We start from the raw sequence: 27,369 nt of genomic DNA, 5'->3' as shown, positions 1-27,369 counted from the left end.
TACGGGAGTATCCGGAAACCATGTATCTATCGTTAAATGTAGCAACTTCACTCCGGGGCTGCCAGAATCGCAGCCCCTCAGTCCAGCTGCAAGGGTCCACGTCCGGCACCCGAGCCGCCGCCGTAAGAAGGCCCACCCGGACACTCCCCTTTAGAGTCAGGTTTTGCAGCCGGAGTCCGCAAATTCTCTATTTTGGTTAGGCCAGGGTGTGACTAGGGTGGGCGTTCTATGTACTTTTTTCTATGTTTTTGTATTTCTTTGCTTTTGGTCGGGTATTGTTCTCAATCAGGGACAGCTGTCTGTCGTTGTCTCTGGTTGAGAACCATACTTAGGTAGCCTGTTTTCCCACTATGGGTTGTGGGTAGTTGTTTTCTGTGTTTCAACATACAGAACTGTTTCGATTTTCATTGTTTCACTTATTTTGTATTCAGTGGACACTTACCACTGCGTTTTGATCCGATCATCAGATGAAGTTTGTTACACACCGGTTGTTTTTCTATTTTGTAATTTCTTCTACCAGATCTATTGTGTTATATTCTCCTACATTCAATTCACATTTCCAAACTTCAAAGTGCGTCCTTTCAAATGGTACCAAGAATATGCATATCCTTGCCACAGAGCATGAAATACAGGCCGTTAGATTTGGGTATGTCATTATGGCAAAATTTGAAAAAAAGGGGGCTATCCCTAAGACGTTTTAAGTGTTTTGAAAGGCTGGTCATGGCAAACATGACCTCCATCATCCCAGGCCCACATCAATTTGCATACCACCCCAGCAGAGCCATAGATGACACAATCCTAATTGCACTCCACACTCCCCTTACCCACCAAGATAAGAGGAATACCTATGTGAGAATGCTGTTAATTTAATACAGCTCTGCATTCAACACCATAGTGCCCACAAAACTCATCACCTAAGCTAAGGACCCTGGGGCTAAACACTTACCTCTGCAAGTGGATCCTGGACTTCCTGATGGGCTGCCCCCAGGTGGTAAGTGTAGGCAACAACACATCTACCATGCTGATCCTAAACACGGGGGCCCCTCAGGGGTGCGTGCTTAGTCCCCTCCGGTACTCCCAGTTCACCCACGACTGCGTGGCTAAGCACGACTCTACAGCATTATTAACTTTGCTGAAGACACAGTGATCACCGACAACGATGAGACAGCCTATAAGGAGGAGGTCAGAGACCTGGCAGTGTGGTGCCAGGACAACAACCTCTCCCTCAACGTCAGCAAGACAAAGGAGCTGATCGTGGACTACCGGAAAAGGTGGGCCGAACACGCCCACATTCACATCGATGGGGCTGTAGTATAGCGGCTCGAGAGTTTCAAGTTGCTTGAGGTCCACATGACCAACAAACTATCATGGTCCAAACACACCAAGAAATCATGAAGAGGGCACGACAACGCCTTTCCCCCTCAGGAGACTGAAAGGATTTGGTATGGGTCTCCAGATCCTCAAAAAGTTCTACAGCTGCACCATCGAGAGCATCCTGACCGGTTGCATCACTGCCTGGCATGGCAACTGCTCGGCATCCAACCATAAGTCGCTACAGAGGGTAGTGCGTACGGCCCAGTATATTACTGGGGCCAAGCTTCCTGACATTCAGTACCTACAGTTGAAGTCGGAAGTTTACATACACTTAGGTTAGAGTCATTAAAACTCGTTTTTCAACACCTCCACAAATGTCTTGTTAACAAACTATAGTTTTGGGAAGTCGGTTAGGACATCTACTCTGTGCATGACCAAAGTAATTTTTCCAACAATTCTTTACAGACAGATTATTTCACTTAAGTCACTGTATCACAATTTCAGTGGGTCAGAAGTTTACATACACTAAGTTGACTGTGCCTTTAAACAGCTTGGGAAATTCCAGAAAATGATGTCATGGCTTTAGAAGCTTCTGATAGGCTAATTGACATCATTTGAGTTAATTGGAGGTGTATCTGTGGATGTATTTCAAGGCCTACCTTCAAACTCAGTGCCTCTTTGCTTGACATCATGGGAAAATCTAAAGAAACCACGCAGCCATCATACCGCTCAGGAAGGAGACGCATTCTGTCTCCTACAGATAAACGTTCTTTGGTGCAAAAAGTGCAAATCAATACCAGAACAACAGCAAAGAACTTTGTGAAGATGCTGGAGGAAACAGGTACAACAGTATCTATATCCACAGTAAAACAAGTCCTATATCGACATAACCTGAAAGGCCGGTCAGCAGGGAAGAAGCCACTGCTCCAAAACCGCCATAAAAAGCCAGTTTGAACTGCACATGGGGACAAAGATCGTACTTTTGGAGAAATGTCCTCTGGTCTGATGAAACAAAATTGTAATTGTTTGGCCATAATGACCATCGTTATGTTTGGAGGAAAAAGGGGGAGGCTTGCAAACAAAAGAACACCATCCCAACCGTAAAGCACGGGGGTGGCAGCATCTTGTTGTGGGGCGCTTTGCTGCAGGAGGGACTGGTGTTCTTCACAAAATAGATGGCATCACGAGGATGAAAAAGTATGTGGATATAATGAAGCAACATCTCAAGACATCAGTCAGGAAGTTAAAGCTTGGTAGCAAATGGGTCTTCCAAATGGAAAATGACCCCAAGCATACTTCCAAAGTTGTGGTAAAATGGCTTAAGGACAACAAAGTCAAGGTATTGGAGTGGCCATCACAAAGCCCTGATGGTGCTTATACTTGCGTACTATTGTTTGTACAGATGAACATGGTACCTTCAGGCGTTTGGAAATTACTCCCAAGGATGAACCGACTTGCCAAAACTATAGTTTGTTAACAAGACATTTGTGGAGTGGTTGAAAAACGAGTCAATTCCACTCCAACCTAAGTGTATGTAAACTTCCGACTTCAACTGTATATATTTTTTTATATTCATATATACAGTACCAGTCAAAAGTTTGCACACCTACTCATTCAAGAGTTTTTCTTCAATTTTTTTTACATTGTAAAATAATAGTGAAGACATCAGCACTTGATGAGCACTTGTTGGATGCTTTTCCTTCACTCCGCGGTTCAACTCATCCCAAACCATCTCAATTGGGTTGAGGTCGGGTGACTGCAGAGGCCATGTCATCTGATATAGCACACTATCACGCTCCTTCTTGGTCAAATAGCCCTTACACAACTTGGAGGTGTGTTGGTTCATTGTCCCGTAAAAAAAAAATGATAGTCCCACTAATCGCAAACGAGAATGGATGGTGTATCCCTTCTTTATAATAGTTGGACCTCATGACATCTCATCACTTCCTGCAAAAGCCCTGTTTTCTTTCACCAAATACACAAAACATACTGTATGTATGTGAAATTGCAATGTTTGAGAGAACATCCTCAAGAGGTTAAAGATTAAATTATAAAATGATGATATAATAAAGTATAAATAATGTATACTTTAATATAGTAAAGTATAATACATTTCATTTTCAACTTGCACAGTTTATGATGGAAGTCAACCTGAAGCTCTGGCAACAAGTGTACACTCGTGAGATCTCATGAAGAATGGGATTGAATGAAGAGTGACGAACTGTCACGGATAATTTCCTGTACATTATGCGCATCATTTATCATTCGACATAGCATCACATAATTGGTCAGTTTATCAAAATGATCTAAAAAACATTTATATTGCATTAAAGTGGATAATTTGTCAAACACATTTGAATCTTGACCATTTTCTAAAATATTTGGCTGTTTGCTGGTGACAGTAGGTACTTTCCTGTTTCAATGTCTACATTAACCTTTTATACAATATTATTTAATTCACATGAGATCAGTTTAATGGAAATCTGGATAATGTCAGACCTTATTTCCCTATATAAGTAGTGAAATATCAAAGAACAATAAAAAAATAAAAATAAAAATAATAATATATATATATATACATACACACACACACACACACACACACACACACACAGTACCAGTCAAAGGTTTGGACACACCTACTCATAATTCAAGGGTTTTTCTTTATTTAGAGTATTTTCTACATTGCAGAATAACAGTGAAGACATCAACACTATAAAATAACACATATGGAATCATGTAGTAACCAAAAAAGTGTCAAACAAATCCAAATATATTTTAAATTTGACATTCTTCAAAATAGCCACCTTTTGCCTTGATGACAGCTTTACACACTCTTGGCATTCTCTCAACCAGCTTAATGAGGTAGTCACCTGGAATGCATTTTCAATTAACAGGTGTGCATTGTTAAAGGTTGGGTGGGGTGTTATACAGAAGATAGCCCTATTTGGTAAAAGACAGCTCAAATAAGCAAAGAGAAATGACAGTCAATCATTAGTTTTACGCATGACGGTCAGTTAATCTCGAAAATTCAAGAACTGTGAAAGTTTCTTCAAGGGCAGTCGCAAAAACTATCAAGTACCATGATGAAACTGGCTCTCATGAGGACCGCCACAGGAAAGGAAGACCCAGAGTTACCTCTGCTGCAGAAGATAAGTTCATTAGAGTTACCAGCCTCAGAAAATGCAGCCCAAATAAATGCTTCACAGACTTAAAGTAACATCAACTGTTCAGAGGAGACTGCGTGAATCAGACCTTCATGGTCGAAATACTGCAAAGAAACCACTACTAAAGGACACCAATAAGAAAAAGAGAATTGCTTGGGCCAAGAAACACGAGCAATGGACATTAGACTAGTTGAAATCTGTCCTTTGGTCTGTTTAGTCCAAATGTTAGACTTTTGTCCCCAACCGCCGTGTCTTTGTGAGACGAAGAGTAGGTGAACGGATGATCTCTGCATGTGTGGTTCCCACCGTGAAGCATGGAGGAGAAGTTGTGATGGTGTGAGGGGCTTTGCTGGTGACACTGTCAGTGATTTATTTAGAATTCAAGGCACACTTAACCAGCATTGCTACCACAGCATTCTGCAGCGATACGCCAACCCATCTGGTTAGCGCTTAGTGGGACTATAATTTGTTTTTCAACAGCACAATGACCCAACACACCTTCAGGCTGTTTAAGGGTTATTTGACCATGAAGGAGAGTGATAGAGTGCTGCATCAGATGACCTGGCCTCCACAATCACCTGACCTCAACTTAATTGAGGTGGTTTGGGATGAGTTAGACCGCAGAGTGAAGGAAAAACAGCCAACAAGTGCTCAGCATACGTGGGAACTGCTCCAAGACTGTTGGAAAAGCATTCCAGGTGAAGCTGGTTGAGATAATGCCAAGAGTGTGCAAAGCTGTCATCAATGCAAAGGGTAGATACTTTGAAGAATACAAAATATATTTTGATTTGTTTAACACTTTTTTAGTTATTACATGATTCCATATGTGTTATTTCATAGTTTCGTAAAAAATAGTAAAAATAAAGAAAAACCCCTTGAACGAGTAAGTGTGTCCAATCTTGTGACTGGTACTGTAACAAAATATTTGCACAAAAAAACAAATCAACATTATCTTAATTAACACATGAATAGTTGGGAATTGATAAGTAATACACGACAATCACATATCTAAGGTTATATGTATTAAGTTGTATGATTTGCTGCAATCTCATATGCTTATTCACCAGACTTGCAAACAGCTACAGTAATGTTATTATTGTACATGGAGAGCCCTTTACCAGAATATGGATCTCCGTTCAAGTTCTTCGCAAGTTATCCAAACAGATTGTGTGACTGGAACTAACCATTTTATACATTCAGTATTCACAAGATTTTCCTAGGCGATTTCTTCATAAATGTACACAAAACAACAACACTTTAATTGTATTTCAATTTAAAATTTAATTAGTGTGTCAGGGCAAGGCCTCCCAATTGCCTCTGATTAGGTTTCACAAGTCTGGCAAGAAGTCGGTAAGAAATCTAATTGTCAATTGGCGTTACATAACCCTTTTTTAACATTAGAAATCAAATGAGCAATACAGAAATATAAGTGAAATATTGCCTCGGACACAATTTATTTATCAAAAGATAACCACTTTTCGATGGAAAATGTATATCACCTTACCCAACAACAATTAACCTTTATCCCCACACAGCGGCTAAATCTAAATTCTCTTTTGATTAACGGCATTCACCCAGAATCAATTCTCATCTGAATATTAGTAAAAATCCACTGTATTAACAGAGCTTTGACTGAATTTCAATATATTCCCCGAGAGTAAAAAAAAAAAAAGAAGAAGATATATACATATATACCTGAAAGTAAAGTGGGAGGAAAGTATGGCTTGTTATTAGCTTGGAGCAGATCTATATCAACTACAAAGAGAATCCATTCAACTCAGTTAGTTCATTGAAGAGATGGAAAATACAGACCGGTTGGAAAGCATCTCGACAAAGTCCCTGTGCTGATAATGTGGTCACTGTATTGATTAAAGTGCATGGAGGAAACACAGTATAATGCAACTGGCATAAAGCACTACAGAGAAACGGTGGTCAATAGAAGCACTTACTCGTCTACGGAAACAAAACAAACAATAACACCGAGAAAAAAAAATGAATACAAATCCAATTTCAAGGGACTCACAGTATACCTTCACGATTGCGCTTTCGACACATTCAAATGAAATAATTCATTAAGTTACCTTTCATGTTCAGCTCTGCTCAATAAACACCACAACAGACTTCAGTAGAACCAACCAACATATCAAAATAATAATCTTAACTAAATAAGTTTTGTTTGATACCATAGAGAAAATATATTGCTTTCCAAAAGGTGAATGCCGCTGTCCCAGAACTCCAGCGCAGTGGGACAGTACATTCACACCTACATTCATACCTCCGGGGTGTAGTAGGGCATCCAGAAGTCAACGACGACAGTATCAGGACCACCCATTATCATAGTTTTGGCCCTTTGGCCCTTCTCCTTAGCCCCTCTTCCTGGAAGCTGAGAGTCCTCGGAGACGTGGGGACCCTAGGGCCTGCTGGAGCTGCGGCTCTGCTCCATGGTGGTAAAGAAGAGGCAAATTGCGGCGGTGAGCAGTGTGTGCATGGACTCATACAGCAGCTTGGGCGAGAAGACGCTCCAGATGAAGAGGTGGTAGCGCAGAGCCGTGACCAGCACCACGTAGGCTGCCGCCGGCACGGAGCGCAGCAGGGCCAAGCAGTAGCAGCCATGGCCGACCGCCACTGAGCTCCTGGAGAGAGAAGGAGAGGTAGAGGGGGATATGGGAGAGGGTGAAGAGATACAGTGGGAGAGAAGGGAGATAAATTGACTTGAATCTCATTTGGTTGTCAGAACAATGGAAAAACAGATGCCACGAGCAGTCAAAAAAACGCACAAATGTGCACCTGACAAAAATAAATAAATACTGCATGGGACAATCACAGGATTGGAGGTTCGCATCTCATAGGTCACGTTTTAACACCATGTGCATGGTCAACCTCCACATCTAAAGTACTTGATAGAAAACAAACACTATTGAACTCTTGGACTCGTAGACAGAGCCTACTGCAATTCTCTTAGCCTGAGGACTTGTATCTCGGCCGTCTCAATGCTTATGGTTGCCTTAGCCTACCATCGACTCTAACATGAAGACGACCTTGGTACCTCTGAAAATAATGTGATCTAATTGTCTATTCAGATAGGGCTGGATGGATGCCAGCGCATGTAGAACGTATAGGATATGAGCTTCCACGACAGCCTTTCAACTCAAACGAAAGGCAGATATGGTAGGATAATTTCTCATTCAAAACAGTCGGAAATACAGAGAAGTGTGTACAAGCTGCTTGCTTGCACACACGGTCTCCTCACACTCTTTTTTTCAACATTCTTTCTCTTTCACAAAAGCACACACGTGCACAAACCTGCACCCACAAACACGTGTGCACGCATACACAGGCACAAACACACACACATTCACACACCGCATCCAAAAGCTCCTAAGTCTGAATAGAGCCACAGCTCATTCCATATTCAGACTGGGATACTGCAGCCATGTGATCGCAAAGCTCTGGGGGAGGAAGTTCAAGCCTGGGAAGTCATCCCTCCCAAACAAATAAAGGCATGCTAAAGTGCTGCACTGAGGCAGTGGGTGGTAGTTGAAGAAAACCCTTACAGTCCCTCTCCTGAACACTATCACTACAACACTTCTACCTAGTTCACTTCCTGTTTGCTATGGGTGTGTGCCTGTCTTGAGTGTGGTAATAAAGTGTGAATTGTATCCCTGTCTCCTACTGTTCATTTTCCGTCCTCTTACTGGGACACCAGTAAGTTGACAGTTGCACCTACTGTATATCTAAACCGCATGGTGGCGCTCTTTTTCATTGTCTGGATAGATGCAATTGTGCTGGATTAGACCACTACTGACAGGATGCAGTTCATGCCATATGCCATGCCCCAGACCAGGCGCACATGCCGGCGTGAATAGAAGGACTGGGGAGTCCAGCAGATCGAGGCCACGGAGAAGCCCCCCATGCGGATATTGTCCCCCTACTGCAACATTGTCGCCATCAGGGACTGCACCGCTTGTCCTCGAGTACCACAGGATCGACCAACTGTGTCCTGTGTACCAGGTATTGCAGCAGCCTTGAATGGCTTGGGGGGCTTTGCTGGTGGTCCAGTCACCACTCACACGTGTCAAGTGGCAACCGGCCCGCCAGCCAGTTCAGCTGCCACCCGGACTCCAGAATGTCCAGTGGTCACAAGAGCCCCAGGAGGTTCTCCAGCCAGTGCTCTCACCAGCTCCTTGGCACATCAGGCACAGACATTCACCAGGACTCCAGTACGTCCAGACAGCTACGTAGCACCCTGCACTCCAGCAAATCATGCGGTCCCAAAGTGCCAGTCCGGCAAGCAGCTGCCAGAGTTAGAGCCAGGCCTGACACCCAGACTGAAGCCCCGACGGGATTCCATTCACACCCAGGCCGGCGCCGGAACCAACCCAGCCTCAACAGCTCCCATAGCCAGTCCTTGAGCCAGCCAAGAAATTGCCAGAGCCTCAACCAATCCTTTCCAATGCGCTTCAGACGCCAAAACTGATGACAGAGGTGGAGCCAGACCTGCAACTGTCAGTGCTTGAGCCTGCCCCACGATGAATACCGAGGCCCAAGTCTTCCAGCAGCTGGCTGAACTCCACTCCGCACCCCAGTCGGTGCCAACACAAGCAGCACCTGAGCCAGTTGAGCCGTTGTCAGTGCTGCACACTGCCCTATGACTAGCAGAGTTCAAAGAAGCAAAGACGATACCAGAGCTGCAGACCGACCAGCAGCCGCCAGTGAACCAACCTTATCAACCTGCAAGACCAGATTCGCAGCCACCGGTGCCCAAGCCACCACCTCAACAGACACTCATGCTAGTGTCTCTCCAGGACCAGACATGACCAGACTCAACTCCAGTTGCTGGTCGCTACACTACCCTCTGCTCTTGCAGACCTGCTTAGCCTGGATCTAACACACAAGCCGACTCCACAGTCAGAGTCCCAGTCGGCGCATTATCCTTCACTATCTCTCCTGTACCTGCCAGCATCAGACCAGACCCCAGTTCTGGTCCCGATGTTCAATGCCATCCCGGAGAACAAGTCCAGCATCAACCTGGGCCCATGACCAGACCGAGCACCAGCCCTGGGTCCGATTCCTGGCCCTGTCCTGGATCTGTCGGCCGACTCAGCTCCAGTCATATGTCTGCCATCCACTCCTGCCTGCTGACGCCTCAGTACCAGATTCAGTGCCAGCCCTGGATCCACCGCCTGGACCAGATGTGGACCGGCCTTGGGCTCTGGACCTGGATAACCATCCAGGCCCTGTGGGACTCTCAGCACTCTCTCCCTGTCCCTATCAAGTATGCCTAGCCTGCCTCAGTGGGGATGGCCTCCTCCATCAGCCTGGACACCTCCAGCAGCATGGACACGGACCGTCCCAACTCCTGCTGGACTACCCGGCCTCATGGACATTATGAGCGCCTTGTCCCTTACTGACCAGGGGGTGAGGGACTGACCGACACCTCTATCGGAGACCATCCCATGGTGGCACAATTTTCCAGTAGTGCAATCAACTTAGGGTAGGTGTTGAATCAAAAGGTGTGTGTGGGATTGTTTGGGTGTGTGTTCGCATAATCAGTGAAAGTCCCTACACAAGCACCCCTGTAGGTGCCAACATAAATGACTGTACTCAGTAACACACACTGAATGTGTCTGTCTCTCTCTCTCTCTCACAAACCCTGATGAATGCACATAGCGCACACACACAAAAACCCTTGCATTTTTTGGGCAGAGGAAAAGTATTAAAACAAGTCTAGAACTGCACTGGCTGATGTTTAATCTCAAATCTCTTTCATTCACAAACCATATTGATTTATATCAACTGACATTCACATTTGTAGCATCTACTCTGACAATGACAATGCTAGATGAACAGTTAATCAATGGGTTTAGAACCTAAACATTATCAAGTACTAAATACATTTTAAACTGTGTGTCATCTGCATAGGTGTGAAAGTCGACACAATGTTCAGAAATGATTTTGCTTAGTGGGAGCCATGTATAAGGAAAGAAGTGGAGCAAGAATCAGTCCCAGCGGGACATCAGTAAAATGTTGTCTCCAACACTAACAGCTTAACTACATCAGGAAGGTTGTTTGTATATACAGTACCGGTCAAAAGTTTGGACACACCTACTCATTCATGTTTTTTTTTTCATTTTTACTTTCTTCTAAATTGTAGAATAATAGTGAACACATCAAAACGATTAAATAACACGTATGGAATCATATCATGTAGTAACCAAAAAAGCGTTAAAAAAAATCAAATTATATGTTATATTTGACATTATTCAAAGTAGCCACCCTTTGCCTTGTTGACAGCTTTGCACACTCTTGGAATTCTCTCAACCAGCTTCACCTGGAATACTTTTCCAACAGTCTTGAAGGAGTTTCTACATATTCTGAGCACTTGTTGGCTGATTTTCCTTCACTCTGCAGTCCAACTCATCCCAAACCATCTCGACTGTGTTGAGGTCAGGTGATTGTGGAGGCCAGGTCATCTGATGCAGCAGTCCTTCACTCTCCTTCTTGGACAATTAGCCCTTAAACAGCCTGGAGATGTGTTGGGGCCTTCTCCCGTTGAAAAACAAATGATAATCCCACTAAGCGCAAACCAGATGGGATGGCGTATCGCTGCAGAATGCTGTGGTAGCCATGCTAGTTAAGTGTGCCCTGAATTCAAAATAAATCACTGACAGTGACCAGCAAAGCACCCCCACACAATCACACCTTCTCCACCATGCTTCATGTGGAGATCATCCGTTCATCCACTCTGCGTCTCACAAAGACACGGCGGTTAGAACCAAAAATCTCAGACCAAAAGGACAGATTTCCGGTCTAATGTCCATTGCTCGCATTCTTGGCCCAAGGAAGTCTCTTATTTTTATTGGTGTCCTTTAGTAGTGGTTTCTTTGCAGCAATTCGACCATGAAGTCCTGATTCACGCAGTCTCTTCTGAACAGTTGATGTTGAGATGTGTCTGTTTACTGAATTCTGTGAAACATTTATTTGGGATGCAATTTCTGAAACTTCTAACTCTAATAAACGTATTTTCTGTAGCAGAGGTAACTCTGGGTCTTCCTTACCTGTGGCGGTCCTCATAGTGCTTGATGGTTTTTGAGGCTACTTTGAAGAATATCAAATATAAAATAGATTTTTATTTGTTTAACACTTTGGTTACTACAAGATTACATATGTGATATTTCATAGTTTTGATGTCTTCACTATTATTTTTCAATGTAGAAAATTGTAAAAATAAAGAAAAAACCCTTGCAGGAGTAGGTGTGTCTAAACTTTTGACTGGTACTGTCGATCTGTTTTTACTTCTACACCAGAGGCATATGACAAGTTGCTGTATTGTTTGTGTAGTGTACTCTTCAGAGACAAGTCTTTCTTCATAGGAAATAAACTCGGAGATGAAATATACGCTCCAGGCACACAAGCCTCCAGGCATGTGTTGAGTGCTGCTCATGCTGCCTATGTAGCAGGTAGCATTGACTGCACTGGGAATGTGTGTCCTCAGCTGTGTCTTCTGTCCGCCAAGACTTGTTGGCTGCTTTTTCCTTTACTCTGCGGTCTGACTACTCCCAACTCGGGGATTGTGGAGGCCAGGTCATCTGATGCAGTAGTCCATCACTCGCCTTCTTGATAAAATAGCCCTTACACATTGTTGCGGTGCTCACTGACCCGTGTTTTAAGGCTTCTATGGGTTTTCCCTATGTAAGACAGACGACAAGAACATTTGAACATGTAAATATCATTGGAGGACATGCAGGTAATTAGGCCCTTGATTTTAAATCTTTGTCCTGTGCGGGGGTGGGTAAATGAGTTGCGTTTGTACATGAAGCTGCATTGAGGACATTGGACACATTTGTAATTTCCCTCCGGAACCTTGTCCAATAAAGTTTCCCTTTTCTCTGGTGGGTAATCAGATTTAACCACATTGTCTTTCACGTTTTGGGGGTCCTTTATTAAAGACCATATGTGGGGTATATTTAAAAATGGGTTTCAATTGTGGGTAAGTATCAATAATGTTCATTGTCATTCCGGTTATCAATGGGACGGCAGGTAGCCTAGTGGTTAGAGGTTTGGGCCAGTAACTGAAAGGTTGCTGGATCAAATCCCTGAGCTGACGAGGTAAAAACCTGCGTTCTGCCCCTGAACAAAGGCAGTTTAACACACTGTTCCCCGGTAGGCTGTCATTGTAAATAAGACTTAAAAATAAATGCAAAAACATCAATGGGAAAAACAGCACTTTTCCTGCCTGGTTACTAATATTGTTCAATAGATTAAAATTGGCAGGTTTATAGGGAGCAACCCCATTACAAAAAAACTCAGTCAATCTCAAACTGTGAAAAACCTTTTGAAAGTCTATAACTATCAAAGTCATTGGCCTGTGATGTTTTGACAAATGATAGTCCCTTACCCAGGGCAGATGAACATGTTGGACAAGCTAATTACCGTGTCTTGCTCCGTGTATGTGCGGGGACTTCGGGTGTTGCCATCTTCCTGCATAGTCCTCTCCTGCATTTCTTGCGGGGAAGCAGGGTTGGCGGTGGTCATGATGACGGCCTATTCGATTCCCCAAAAAAGAAGGCGCTCTGGATTGGTCACTGGAGTCAGATGTGAGGGAGTTGGTTGATTGCCACATTAGTGGCCCTCTAGGATTACGGCTGGGCTGGCGTTTACCCTTCCAGCTTGCCCGTGGGGGAGTGCCAATTGGCTGTCTCCGGCCATCCCTCCAGAATTACACCTTTTGCTCCGCAGTTTCATGCTCAAACTTTATCAGCTTTATCAGCTTTATCACTTGTCTTTGTCTCTTCCGCAAGTTTATCACAAATGTTTTCCATATTGGTCAGAATGTTCTCTCTTTTGTCCTTATGGGTGATCTTGCTTTCTCGATCAACATTTAACTGTGTCACTTGATCTCTAGTCGTGCTCAATTGTTCTGTCACTTCGGTCGGTCACAAAAAGAGGGATTGTTTGAACCAAGAGCCGGTGTTTTCTGTATCTATAATCCATTTCTGCCTTTCATTTGATTATCTTAGATAATCACTTAAGGTGACATCATGATAATATTGTTTTGTCTCATGGACCTGTAGATTCTTGAGAGATGTGATAACTGAGTCTGCATTGCAATCTGTCGTTGGGCCAGTTTCATCAAAAAGCGAGTCCTTCATTATGATCCGGGAATAATCATCCTTTGAGAACTCAAATGACTTGCTTTGGGCCCGCCATTTGAGAGTCTGCTATTTCAGCCATAATATCAGAAGAAAGGTAGACTTGTGAAAGGGGAGTCTCAAAAATGAGTGCTGTATGGTAGAGAGTTCATGTACAAAAGCTGAAGAACATCCGCACTGTGATGGACATTTAACACATGTGCTGTTCTAATAACCAATTGCTGTGTTCATGCAAGTGACCGATTGAACGAATCCTCACTTATCAGTATCTGCAATTTGGCAGTTCGCCCAGACATTGTTTTGAGAATGAAAGATATCTCAGTTTCAAGGTCTCGGCTTAGAGAGAAGAAGCCTTGTGAGGTACTGGTCTGTCACATGTTACAAACCAGTATTGGTCGGTCACATGAATGAAACACAACGGTAATGATGAATTAATCATGTTAAATGATGCAAATATAACTTGCCTGTGTATAGCAGACAGCAGAGCCTCTGACAGACATTCACTATGGTGCATTAAGTTGGTTGGAACCTCTCCAGTACGCTGACAATAAACAATGACTAATTTAAGATGGACTTTGAGTGTCCCTGTGTAAGAATTTCTACAACAGCACATCCAGGTACTTTCCGCAGGTGCTGGAGTTGTTGGCAAACCCATGGAAAACAGAAAGGAAAACGCTGCACACTGCCGCTCATGCTCCCAGGTGATATTTATTTACAACAACGGTTCAATGCCCGGTCTTCATCAGGCATCCATCCATATCCCAGGTGGGGGTGGAAGGTCCTATATGTGACCTGTTTCAGGAAACTAGGCGTATGTCGCAGGTCACTACTTCACAGGAGAGGCGTTTCTACTTAAACTTATTTTTTTTAATCAAAATGTTTTCTGGGGGGGTTCAGAAAGGTCTTCTCGAACATGTGAACTTTCACGTGCCTTTAATAACAAACTTGTATGCCATCTGTAAATATTAATAAAATATTAAAATTAGCCTAGTTAGTTAAGCCACAGAAAAAGGGAAAAATCTTCCCGCTAGCCATGATTGGCTGAGATAAGGTGTGGGCTGGACATGCCGAGAGATGAGTTTGGATTGGTCTGCCATATAGCACGCTTTTGTCTATTTGAGCTGGTCAGTAGGTAATCCTGTCTAACGCAGCTTAAAAAATTCATAATAATCACATATTAAAACTGTTGAATCTAGGGGGCACTATTTTCATTTTTGGAAAAATAACGTTCCCAAAGTAAACGGGCTATTTTGTCAGGACAAGATGCTAGAATATGCATATAATTGACAGCTTATGATAGAAAACACTCTAAAGTTTCCAAAACTGTAAAAATATTGTCTGTGAGTATAACAGAACTGATATTGCAGGCGAAAGCTCTGCATTCCTATGCGTCCCTATTGAGCAGCGAATGAGATATCAACCAGATTCCTTTTTCGATGACTTCCCTAATGTGTCTAGTGTCACAATACATAGTTTCAATCTTTTATTTTGAAAAATGAGCCTGAACGTCAACATTGCGTCAGTGGTCAGCTGGAGTCTCTCAGAGTGTTTTGTGCGTAAAAGACAAATGCGGCCATTGTTTCTCTCTTTCCTACTAAGAAGCCACCTGTCCCGGTTGATATATTATCGAATAGATATTTGAAAAACACCTTGAGGATTGATTATAAACAACGTTTGCCATGTTTCTGTCGATATTATGGAGCTAATTTGGAATATTTTTCGGCGTTGTCGTGACCGCAATTTCCAGTTGAATTCTTAGCCAAACGTGAAGAACTAACGGAGTTATTTCGGCTACAAAAATAATATTTTTGGAAAAAAGGAACATTTGCTATCTAACTGGGAGTCTCGTGAGTGAAAACATCCGAAGCTCATTAAAGGTAAATTATTTAATTTGATTGCTTTTCTGATTTTCGTGACTAGGTTGCCTGCTGCTAGCTAGGCATAATGCTATACTAGGCTATCGATAAACTTACACAAATGCTTGTCTTGCTTTGGCTGTAAAGCATATTTTCAAAATCTGAGATGACAGGGTGATTAACAAAAGGCTAAGCTGTGTTTCAATATATTTCACTTGTGATTTCATGAATATGAATATTTTCTAGTAATATTTATGTCCGTTGCGTTATGCTAATTAGTGTCAGTTGATGGCAACGCTCCCGGATCCGGGATGGGTAGTTCCAAGAGGATTTATTAAGACTCCACTATGCAAGTATCCATTTCAATAGAACATCACTGCAACAACTGTTTCAGAGCACTCTCGTGTGTGCCAGAGCGCAGAATAACTGATGAATTTATGAAAAGCGAAATTAAATTGTTGCTAGGAGCACAGTTAGTCACCAATACTCTGGATAACATGAAAACAGCCTAACCAGCTCTGCTAGGGTGAGTGAAATGGTCAGAGTTTGGGTGGGGGCTAAAGCTTAAGATGATTCTTATGGCATTGTACACGGTCAATTTGAACCAGAGTGACTAGACACAACAACGGGCCAAGCAACGGAAACGACACAGGAAGTCTAATTTAATGAAAGGAGTTGCAGTCTGCCGTGAAGCATTCATCCATGTATAAGGGTAAGAGTCTAGCTACAGTTTCAGATACTATATGTTTCTAATTTTGTCAGAAAGTTGTTTTCATTGCAAATCAAAGCATAGTGTTAGCTAGCTAGCTGACATTAGATGGCTGGCTCGCTAGCTTACATTACGTTTATGATCTGTGTGTAGTAATGTTATCTCAGAATGCCATTTCACATTGCTAGTTATGGCCTAATGTTTGCTAGCCAACTAGCTACCTTTGAACCTATTTGGTTAACTTTAGCTAGCTATGACAATCGGTTTGTATTGCTAGTACTCTATGGATTAGGATTAAGATTCAGATTCGTTGTTTAGCTAGCATGTCTAAACAAAAGACTCCACTACGCCAGATGATTACATGACCCATCAAGTTGGCCAGGTGTGTCTGACGGTGATTACAGCTATCTATTGTATAATAATGCCAAAATATTTGTTTCTGGAATTTGTCTTTCAGCACCAGTAGAACACGCCTGATTCTCTTCCACCAGTCATTCAAGGAGACTGGTCTAATGTCTCCCATCAAAAAGAGAGCTGGCCCAAGCAAGCACAGCTTACACTGAAGCATGAGGACTTGCAGCGAGTGGTGAAACGTCATTAACAACTACACAGATGATAATGCAATAGTGTTATAAGGACGCTGCCCAATCACACAAACACTTTGGTGGAAAGCTGCTGCCATCCCAAGTGACAAAAGCAGCAGTGTGGCGTCTCTACAAGGAATGGAACACTTGGTATGTAAAGCATGAACAACACGTTTTCATTATTTAACTGACCAACATGACTGGCACTACTTTTATTGATCTGTATTTTCCAGAGGTACGTGTAGTCAGGCTGTGTGTTATATCATTTTAACTTCCAGTTTCCAAGACGATGTTTCTGTATGCAGTGCTGCTGCTCTGCACATTTGTAGGTAAGTGAAACTTACCTGATAACGATGCATTACAAAATGATATCACGTTCTTTTCATTAACTTATCTTAATGTTCTTTTGTTGTTTGCAGGTGCACTATCCTTCTGACCCTATGCAGCCAGGTCCCATCTACTTTTTAACTCCTTGCAAGTGTGGCTTGTTTAGTGTCTGCTGTGAAGGAAACCCACAACAAGTCAACTACTTGACTGATGAAGGCATGTCATCCAGCAAAGGCAGCAGCGCAGTCATCAACTACATGCACCATTTCTTCACCAACCACAGAGTTGTGGAAACGCGTGTGGACCTGAATTTTGATAACTGCAGTGGCCAAAACAAGAACACGTTTGTGCTCTGGTATTGTGTCTGGCGGAACATACACATACTCCACCACAGTCTGGACCTTCACTTCCTGATCAGAGGCCACACCAAGTTTGCCCCCGGCTGGTGCTTCGCCCTCATCAAGCAGCACTTCAGAAAGAACGGAGTGAACACTTTGTCTGAGATTTATTGGTGTTGTGAAGGACAACACTGTGACAGGGGTCAACATCCCACAGCTGGTTGGACTGGCAGATGGTACGGTGCTGGTGGAAAGCTATGGCTGGCAACAACACCTGACTCCGTACTTTAGGCCGCTGCCACAGTTCAAGCAGTACCAGCACTTCAGGTGAATATCCTTTTCAGTGCATTGTATGAGGTTGTTGTTCTTATCTAAACTTGGGAGATAAATTGATGTTGTGCAAGGTTGTAATGTCTTAATTACTTTAGTTATTTCCTGTTTTACAGCTTCGATGCTCTGAAGATGAGGGAGTTTTGCGACGAAGAGGCTATGGGTATCACATGCCCTGCACCAAAGTCAAGGGCAGGACAGAAACAGGCTCTCCGAATGTAGATTCCCTTCTTCATGTGTGGTTTGGACGGACCAGTCATCAGTACTATCTGAAGTACCTCTATTCACATGACTCTCTCTGCTATATTATTTATTCATCCTGCTGCTTAGCCACTTTACCCCTGACTGTATGCATACAACTACCTCATCTACCACAATCGTTATTGATATTGTTTGTGTACATACTGTATTTTTTCTTTATATTGACACTATCTATTTGAGATAGATAGTAACCATTTGGCTGTACCGTTTACACCTTCTGTAGAGACCCGTCCACTTGGCAAGATGTGGCTAGGGGTCATAGCATTTCTTTCACATGACCCATCAATTTAGACAAGTGTGTCTGGGTAAGCGTCATCTAATATTTATTAAATATTTTCTGTTTACCTGGAATGTTTTGTTATTGTAGACTACTACCACTTTTAGTCTTAATCTTTACTACACTACTCACTGTTTAGTACATGACCTCACATGTGAATTCTTAAAGAGATGGGTGGGGCTAGCTTAATAGGGCGTGAACAATGCTGAATGGGTGTAGACAAAGGAGAGCTCTCCAGTAGGTACCAAAAGATTCAAAGGTCATTTTCTCAAAAGAGAGTTTACAAGTTCGTCAACTCTCAAACCAGAATTACTTCCCCATTGTTCCTCAAATGCGGCAGGTAGCCTAGTGGTTAGAGCGTTGGGCCAGTAACCGAAAGGTTGCTAAACCGAATCCCCTGTTCCTAGGCCGTCATTGTAAATAAGAATTTGTCCTTAACTGACTTGCTTAGTTAAATAAAGGTCAAATAAAAAATGCAGTGTATGATATACCATTTTGTAGCTCTGAGTCTCTACTTCTATCAAATGTAAAACACACAATTTCAAATGTTGCTACATAAGACCGATTTGAGCCGGTCGGTCACATATATAGGGGCAGTACTCAGTGACATCACTTCCTGAAATGCAGAACAGGCCACATTACTCAGACATGGGGTCAGATATATAATTAATCAAGGAATTCAGATTTTTCCACCTAATTTTAAGCCTGACATCTACATGTTTTAACAGAATGCACAGGTGTCATGAAGAAAACGATGCATGATTACATAACAGAACTACATAACCAGTAGAAATACAATGCTCAAAAAAATAAAGGGAACACTTAAACAACACAATGTAACTCAAAGTCAATCACGCTTCTGTGAAATCAAACTGTCCACTTAGGAAGCAACACTGATTGACAATACATTTCACATGCTGTTGTGCAAATGGAATAGACAACAGGTGGAAATTATAGGCAATTAGCAAGACACCACCAATAAAGGAGTGGTTCTGCAGGTGGTGAACACAGACCCCTTCTCAGTTCCTATGCTTCCTGGCTGATGTTTTGGTCACTTTTGAATGCTGGCGGTGCTTTCACTCTAGTGGTAGCATGAGACGGAGTCTACAAACCACACAAGTGGCTCAGGTAGTGCAGCTCATCCAGGATGGCACATCAATGCGAGCTGTGGCAAGAAGGTTTGCTGTGTCTGTCAGCGTAGTGTCCAGAGGCGCTACCAGGAGACAGGCCAGTACATCAGGAGACGTGGAGGAGGCCGTAGGAGGGCAACAACCCAGCAGCAGGACCGCTACCTCCGCCTTTGTGCAAGGAGGAGCACTGCCAGAGCCCTGCAAAATGACCTCCAGCAGGCCACAAATGTGCATGTGTCTGCTCAAACGGTCAGAAACAGACTCCATGAGGGTGGTATGAGGGCCCGACGTCCACAGGTAGGGGTTGTGCTTACAGCCCAACACCGTGCAGGACGTTTGACATTTGCCAGAGAACACCAAGATTGGCAAATTCGCCACTGGCGCCCTGTGCTCTTCACAGATGAAAGCAGGTTCACACTGAGCACATGTGACAGACGTGACAGAGTCTGGAGACGCCGTGGAGAACGTTCTGCTCTCTGCAACATCCTCCAGCATGACCGGTTTGGCGGTGGGTTAGTCATGATGTGGGGTGGCATTTCTTTGGGGGGCCGCACAGCCCTCCATGTGCTCGCCAGAGGTAGCCTGACTGCCATTAGGTACCGAGATGAGATCCTCAGACCTCTTGTGAGACCATATGCTGGTGCGGTTGGCCCTGGGTTCCTCCTAATGCAAGACAATGCTAGACCTCATGTGGCTGGAGTATGTCAGCAGTTCCTGCAAGAGGAAGGCATTGACGCTATGGACTGGCCCGCCCGTTCCCCAGACCTGAATCCAATTGAGCACATCTGGGACATCATGTCTCGCTCCATCCACATATGCCACGTTGCACCACAGACTGTCCAGGAGTTAGAAGATGCTTTAGTCCAGGTCTGGGAGGAAATCCCTCAGAAGACCATCCGCCACCTCATCAGGAGCATGCCCAGGCGTTGTAGGGAGGTCATACAGGCACGTGGAGGCCACACACACTACTAAGCCTAATTTTGACTTGTTTTAAGGACATTACATCAAAGTTGGATCAGCCTGTAGTGTGGTTTTCCACTTTAATTTTGAGTGTGACTCCAAATCCAGACCTCCATGGGTTGATAAATTTGATTTCCATTGATCATTTTGTTGTCAGCACATTCAACTATGTAAAGAAAAAAGTATTTAATAAGAATTTTTAATTCTTTCAGATCTAGGATGTGTTATTTTAGTGTTCCCTTAATTTTTTGGAGCAGTGTACATTTGTCTTCTCTTTGCTGTGGTGGTCACATCTCTCATCTCTATACATCCCCATTCCTATGCCGCAGGAGACACCTGCCTTGCATCTGGCAAATCAGGTGTCTGTTAACACTATAAATTAACGGCCTTTCAGCCTATAAGTACCCGCTAGAAAAAGTTGCCGGGCATCCCCTTTAGCATACGCGTCAGATGCATATCAACCTGCAAGATGCGCAAACATAAGCACCAAGGCTTGATAAATAGTGCATCAACAATTGTAAAAGGATGAATTGCAATTATTAGTGGAAATATATCCATCTAAAAATACAACTAAAATAGTTAAGATAGACTCAAGGATATGTTTTGTATAACTCCACAAAGTCCTAGTGAAAAATGTAAGCCTATAGCCTATTTTGGTTTTCCTTATCATAAAAACACTACAGTGTAATCCATTTGATCAAGTTCATTTGTAGATTCAAACAGTGACGACATTTATTCAGTGAGTAGAGTGACGCATGGGTACCAATGCCCTTTGGCACATTTGTCTGACTTAAAACAATTCTGACAACTGAGCAATGTCAAATATAAATATTTAGGAAAAATCAGGGAAGGAGGAGGGCATTTTAATTTTCTGGGGCATTTTTATTTTTTACAAAATCAGAATGTCGGTGGCTGTTGGCCTAAGACAGTTCTAGTGTTGATGTCATGTCCTAGGCAAAGGTTTCTACCTGAAGCTACCTGAAGAGGTAGTAATTGAAGGGCATCCCCTCTTTGGAAACGAGATCAGGCATTAGTAATGCGCTTCCAAGCCTGTCCCATATCCTCTCCCTCTCACTTTACTTCCCATCCTCCTTTTGGGCTGTCTTTAGTATTCATCTGGTGCGCTACCTCTATCCTGACCCTATCCTCCAGGGAGCAGGATTAAAGAGGGATGACTGCTTGTAAAGGAGTGTGGGATACAAGGATGTGCGTTAAGGGATACCACCTCTAGATCTCTGGAGCTAAAGAAGTTGAATTTACTGATCTTTAGAGAGCTGGCCCCTTTTGACACTCAGAAACATAGCCCCGGCAATGTGTTTGCACCATCTATTTTCCATTTGGGTGCAGTCTGCACAAATTTGGCAAGGACATACAGTGCCTTCAGAAAGTATTCACACCCCTTGACTTTTTTCACATTTTGTTGTGCTACAGCCTGAATTTAAAATGGATGAAATATAGCTTTTTCTTTATCACTGGCCTACGCACAATACCCCATAATATCAAAGTGGAATTGTGTTTTCCATAAAAATAAAAAAAAGTAATTAATAAAACATTTAAAGCTGAAATGTGTTGTGTCAATCAGTATTCATCAAGTCTAAATAAGTTCAGGATTAAAAACTTGCTGAACACAGTGGTGGCTGCATCATGTTATGGGTATGCTTGTAATTGTTAAAAGGACTGGGGAGTTTTTCAGGAGAATAAAAAAAATTGAATGGATCTAAGCACAGACAAAATTGTGCTTAGATCCAAAGGAATTCAGTCTGATTCTGTCTGCTTTCCACCAGAAACTAGGAGATTAATTCCCTTTTCAGCAGGACAATAACCTAGAACACAAAGGTCAACTCAACTTGAAAATCTATGGCAAGACCTGAAAATGGTTGTCTAGCAATGATTTGACAATCAATTTGGCAGAGCTTGAAGAATTTAGAAAATAATAATGGGAAAATGTTACACAATCCAGTAGTGGAAAGCTCTTAGAGACTTACCCAGAAAGACTCACAGCTGTAATCGCTGTCAAAGGTGCTTCTACAAAGTATTGACTCAGGGGTGTGAATACTTATGTGAATTAAATATTTCTCGATTTCACTTTCAATAAATTTGCAAACATTTCTAAAAACCTGTTTTCACTTTGTCATTATGGGGTATTGTGTGTAGATGGGTGAGAAGAAAATCAAATAAACCCATTCTGCATTCAGGCTTTCACCCAACAAAATGTCTAATAAGTCAAGGGGGTATGAATACTTCCTGTATGTGTGTGTGTGCGTAAGTCCTCTTTCCCCTCTCCAAGACGATGGCTCCTGGAGGGAGGATCAACTCAGCAGCCATCGTTTTCATCAATTATTGAAAGGCTGGCGTGCGTTGAGAGAAGGAGGCCCCCATGTTGGACTGGGCTTTACGCTCTGCTTTGATTGCGGTATGAAGCTAGTTATCACTCAGCCTAATTGGAATTAGATGCCAGTAACAAAGAGGCTTACAGGAGCTTAATGATAAAAGGCCCCTTTAAAGAAAAAAAAAAAAACGTCCACCCAACAAACAGCTCTCTGATTTCCTCTGCGTGCCCCATCCCTTCTTTCCATTCCATAACTTTGCTTACAGCTTCTCTTTAACACACAATCTGTGATGCATAGCGTAATGTATATACATTCAAGACGTGGGGTAGCACACCTCGCTCATTTATTAATCATCTCTTTCTTTTAAGTCATGCTCTTTGAATTGTGCTCTAGGTGACTAACCTGTTGTATGAATTCATGAGAAAATCAATTAGAGGCGCAAGGCATTAAAAAGATGTACAAAATGTTCGAAACGATCTCTCGCATCTTTTGCAAATAACATCCAGGGGTAGCTTGCTGCACTTCTGTTTTAATTCCAGAATAAATTGGCACGTGGCCAAGGCGTCGTCGTCTTCATCATCGTCATCGCATTATGATCCTGTCCCAATAATTACACACTGCAGTTTCATGCTAGATGGGAGGAATATACAGAGTCCTTTGTCTCTGTTGAAATGTTGGGTTTCTTCCCCCTTTCGGCTTTATGTATCATGGTATGGTCGTGCTCAATTCAATTTCCGTGAATTAATTGAAATTCCATAACTGGACTGTTTCGCCAGCCTCTTGTTTTAGGCAGAATCAATGTTTTGAGTATATGGACATCCTAAATAATCCATTTCAAGGCTTTTCATTTTATACTGGAATAATAACTCATTTGAAAAATCTTGCTAAATCTTCTACTTTATCATTGGTCTACTACAGTAAGATAAACACAAAATTGCCAAGATAAACAAACATATGGTTAAGCTGGTTCCTGGGCTGTTGTGAATCAGTGTAAGTTGGAATGAATTAACGTCTGAATGAATCATCACTAATGACATTCACTGCCGTGAGTGTACAGTAACTGACCTGTTTTCGGAGCTGAGGTAGCAGATGAGGTGGGAAGCCCAGAGCAGGGGCCCGGCGTATGTGCTGAGGGCGGTGAGGAAGACAGCCGGGGCTTCTACGTAGCTCTCCAGTCCCACAAAGCCAACCGAGATGTCCACAGTGGCTATGCTGTTGGAGTTCCCCTACAGACAGACAAACAGAAGACGTACATTTTTATTAAGCTTCATTTTCACAACTAACCTTAACTTACTTAGCTAACTTATTACGAAGTAGACAAAGTAGCTAAGTAACGTCGCCAAAGGAACTTAGTTAGACAAAGTACATAAGTTAGCTAATGTAGCTAGTGTAGCTGACCTAAAATGAACATATAGTGGGGAGAACAAGTATTCGATACACTGCCGATTTTGCAGGTTTTCCTACATACAAAGCATGTAGAGGTCTGTGTATCAAATACTTGTTCTCCCCATTGTATACATATGAAGATTGCACAATACACTCAAGGTTAACTTTCGAAAGAAGTCAGATGCTGATATGAATAAAATGTGTCAGTCTCCTGCATGCTCCTCCACTTCCCAGGTAGCTAGCTATTCAAAGCTCGCTGTCTGTCAACTCTCTGGCCTTGTAAGGGTTGCAGTGGCTGGGTGAAATCTCCCTTCCCCCTCCACCTCATCTCTCCTCCTCCCCACTCTCTTTGGCTCAGTCTCATTCCCCTTTCCATTTCCTGACGAGGGCTCAGGAGTGACATAGATGTGATGGAAGAGCTCTCGGCGACTGCAGCGGGAGCTGAATTAATTCACTGGCTGATGAAGGCCACTAGCTCCCCTCTCTCTCGCCTGGGTGTGTATGTGTGTGTGTGTGTGTGTGTGTGTGTGTGTGTGTGTGTGTGTGTGTGTGTGTGTGTGTATGTGTGTGTGTGTGAAAGGACCTGTGTGTGCCAGGGCAACGCCACCCTCCAACGGACAAACCCAAGACCATATGAGTGGATAATGTACAGTGCCTTCGAGAGTAATCACAACCGTTTACCTTTGTTTTATGGCAAGTTCAGGAGTAAATAAGTTGCATGGACTCACTTTGCAAAAGAAATGCATGGTTTTTGAATGACTACTTCATCTCTGTAGCCCGCACATACAATTATCTGTAAGGTCCCTCAGTCGAGCAGTGAAATTCAAACAAAGATTCAACCGAAAAGACCAGGGAGGCTTTCCAATGCATCGCAAAGCTGCGCACCTATTGATAAATGGGTTAAAAACGTAAAAAGAAGACATCGAATATCCCTTTGAGCATGATGAAGTTATTCGTTACACTTTGGATAGTGTATCAATAGACCCAGTCACAACAAAGATACAGGTGTCCTTCCTAACTCAGTTGCTGGAGAGGAAGGAAACCACTCAGGGATTCCACCATGAGGCCAATGGTGATTTTAAAACAGTTACAGTTTAATGGCTGTGATCGGAGAAAACTGAGGCTGGATCAACAACATTGTAGTTACTCGACAACACTAACCTAAATGACTGAGTGAAAAGAAGGAAACCTGTACAGAATACAAATATTTCAAAACATGCATCTAAAGTAACTTCACATCCTGAATACAAAGTGTTATGTTTGGGGCAAATCCAACACAACACATTAATGAGTACCACTCTCCATATTTTCAAGTATAGTGGTGGCTGCATCATGTTATGGGTATGCATGTAACCGTTAAGAACTGGGGTAGTTTTCTGGATAAAAAAAGAAACAGAATAGAGCTAAGCACAGGCAACATCCTAGAGGTAAACCTGATTCAGGTTCAGGCCAAATATACACTGGAGGTGCTTACCAAGACGACATTGAATGTTCCTGAGTGGCCTAGTAACAGTTTTTAACTAAAATCATCTTGAAAATCACCGTCTAGCAATGATCAAAAAACATTGTACCATCTAGGTGTGCAAAGCTCTTAGAGACTTACCCAGAAAGACTCACAGCTGTAATCGCTGTCAAATGTGATTCTAACATGTATTGGCTCAGGGGGTTGAATACTTATGTAACCAAGACATATTAGTGTTTTATTTTAATATATATTTTTCTGACATACAGTATGTTACAATTTTTCTTCCACTTTTACACTACAGAGTATTTGGTGTAGATTGTTGACAAAACTATGCCAATAAATCAATTTTAATCCCACAAAAAAACTCATGTAAAAGGTTAAGGGGTGTGATTACTTTCTGAAGGCAATGTATGTTCAAAAGTTCCACACCATTTTAATTTATTTTGTAATTTAACCCTTATTTTACCAGGTAAGTCGTCTGAGAAAACATTCTCATTTACAGCAACGACGTGGGGAATAGTTACAGGGGAGGGGGGGGGGGGGCGAATGAATGAGCCAATTGTAAGCTGGGGATGATTAGGTGGCCGTGATGGTATGAGGGCCAGATTGGGAATTTAGCCAGGACACCAGGGTTAACACCCCTACTCTTACCATAAGTGCCATGGGATCTTTTGTGACCACAGAGAGTCAGCACACCCGTTTAACATCCCATCTGAAAGACAGCATCCTACATGAGGCAATGTCCCCAATTACTGCCCTTGGGTATTTTTTTGACCAGATGAAAGGGTGCGTCCTACTGGCCCTCCAACACCACTTACAGCAACATCTGGTCTCCCATCCAGGGACCAACCAGGACCAACCCCGTTTAGCTTCAGAAGCAAGCCAGCAGTGGGATGCAGGGTGGTACGCTGCTGACCATGGACTGGCTACAATCGGAGTCTCAGGACATTGGGCTGTTCAACTCGGCCTACAGTAGGACTAGGTTATAGTTTTATTGAGACAAGCCAAAAATGTGTCAATATCTTATTTTTCCTTGCGAAAAACAAGTAACGATAACAAGATGCCATGAAAAAAAACGATAACTGTAACAAATACGTTTTCATTTTAGTTGATGAAATTGTGACAAGACGTCCACGTGAGACGAATGGACATTCAATTTGACATGAAGCTGTTTAATCATAAGCGGGCATGCCTTTGCACCATTGTTAATGCGATCCTCTCATTTCAGCAGCGTGGTCTGATCGACCTGATCTTTTGAACGGATGCCAGGACACTTCAATTGTAACTAACCAAAACTAGAAACAATAATGTTTACTCTCCTTTACATTCATGTAGGATATTTTTGCTTTAATCACATCAGATACCTTTTTTTTAAAAGGTCGAGGCGTGGATCAGAAAACCAGTCAGTATTTGATGTGACCACCATTTGCCTCATGCAGCTTCGACACATCTTCTTCACATGGAGTTGATCAGTTGATTGTGGCCTGTGGAATGTTGTCCCACTCCTCTTCAATGGCTGTAAGAATTTTCTGGATATTGGCGGGAACTACAACGCTGTCATACACGTCGACCCAGAGCATCCCAACCATGTTCAATGGTTGACATATCTGGTGAGTATGCAGGCCATGGAAGAACTAGGACATTTTCAGCTTCCAGGATTTGTGTACAGATCCTTGCGACATAGCGCATGGCATTATCATGCTGAAACATGAGGTGATGGCAGCGGACGAATGGCATGACAATGGGCCTCAGGATCACATAACGGTATCTCTGTGCATTCAAA

At 42.8% G+C, this 27,369-nt stretch overlaps 1 protein-coding gene across 1 annotated transcript in view; it reads right to left on the bottom strand.

Annotated features, from left to right (window-relative positions):
* Nucleotides 1-5,742: 5,742 nt before the first annotated feature.
* The window catches only part of LOC109905297 (GPI ethanolamine phosphate transferase 2), a 122,038-nt gene continuing 100,411 nt past the window's right edge, over nt 5,743-27,369 (bottom strand). Inside the window, exons 13-14 of the mRNA XM_020502590.2 lie at nt 23,801-23,961; nt 5,743-7,114 (exon numbers count right to left, since the gene is read on the bottom strand). Coding sequence (XP_020358179.1) covers nt 6,892-7,114; nt 23,801-23,961 — 384 coding nt within the window. The 3' untranslated portion in view covers nt 5,743-6,891. The remainder of the gene's footprint in view (nt 7,115-23,800; nt 23,962-27,369) is intronic.

The sequence above is a fragment of the Oncorhynchus kisutch genome, linkage group LG15 (assembly GCF_002021735.2).
Source record: "Oncorhynchus kisutch isolate 150728-3 linkage group LG15, Okis_V2, whole genome shotgun sequence".
Taxonomy (NCBI): Eukaryota; Metazoa; Chordata; class Actinopteri; order Salmoniformes; family Salmonidae; genus Oncorhynchus; species Oncorhynchus kisutch.
This window is presented reverse-complemented; position numbering and strand designations above follow the sequence as displayed.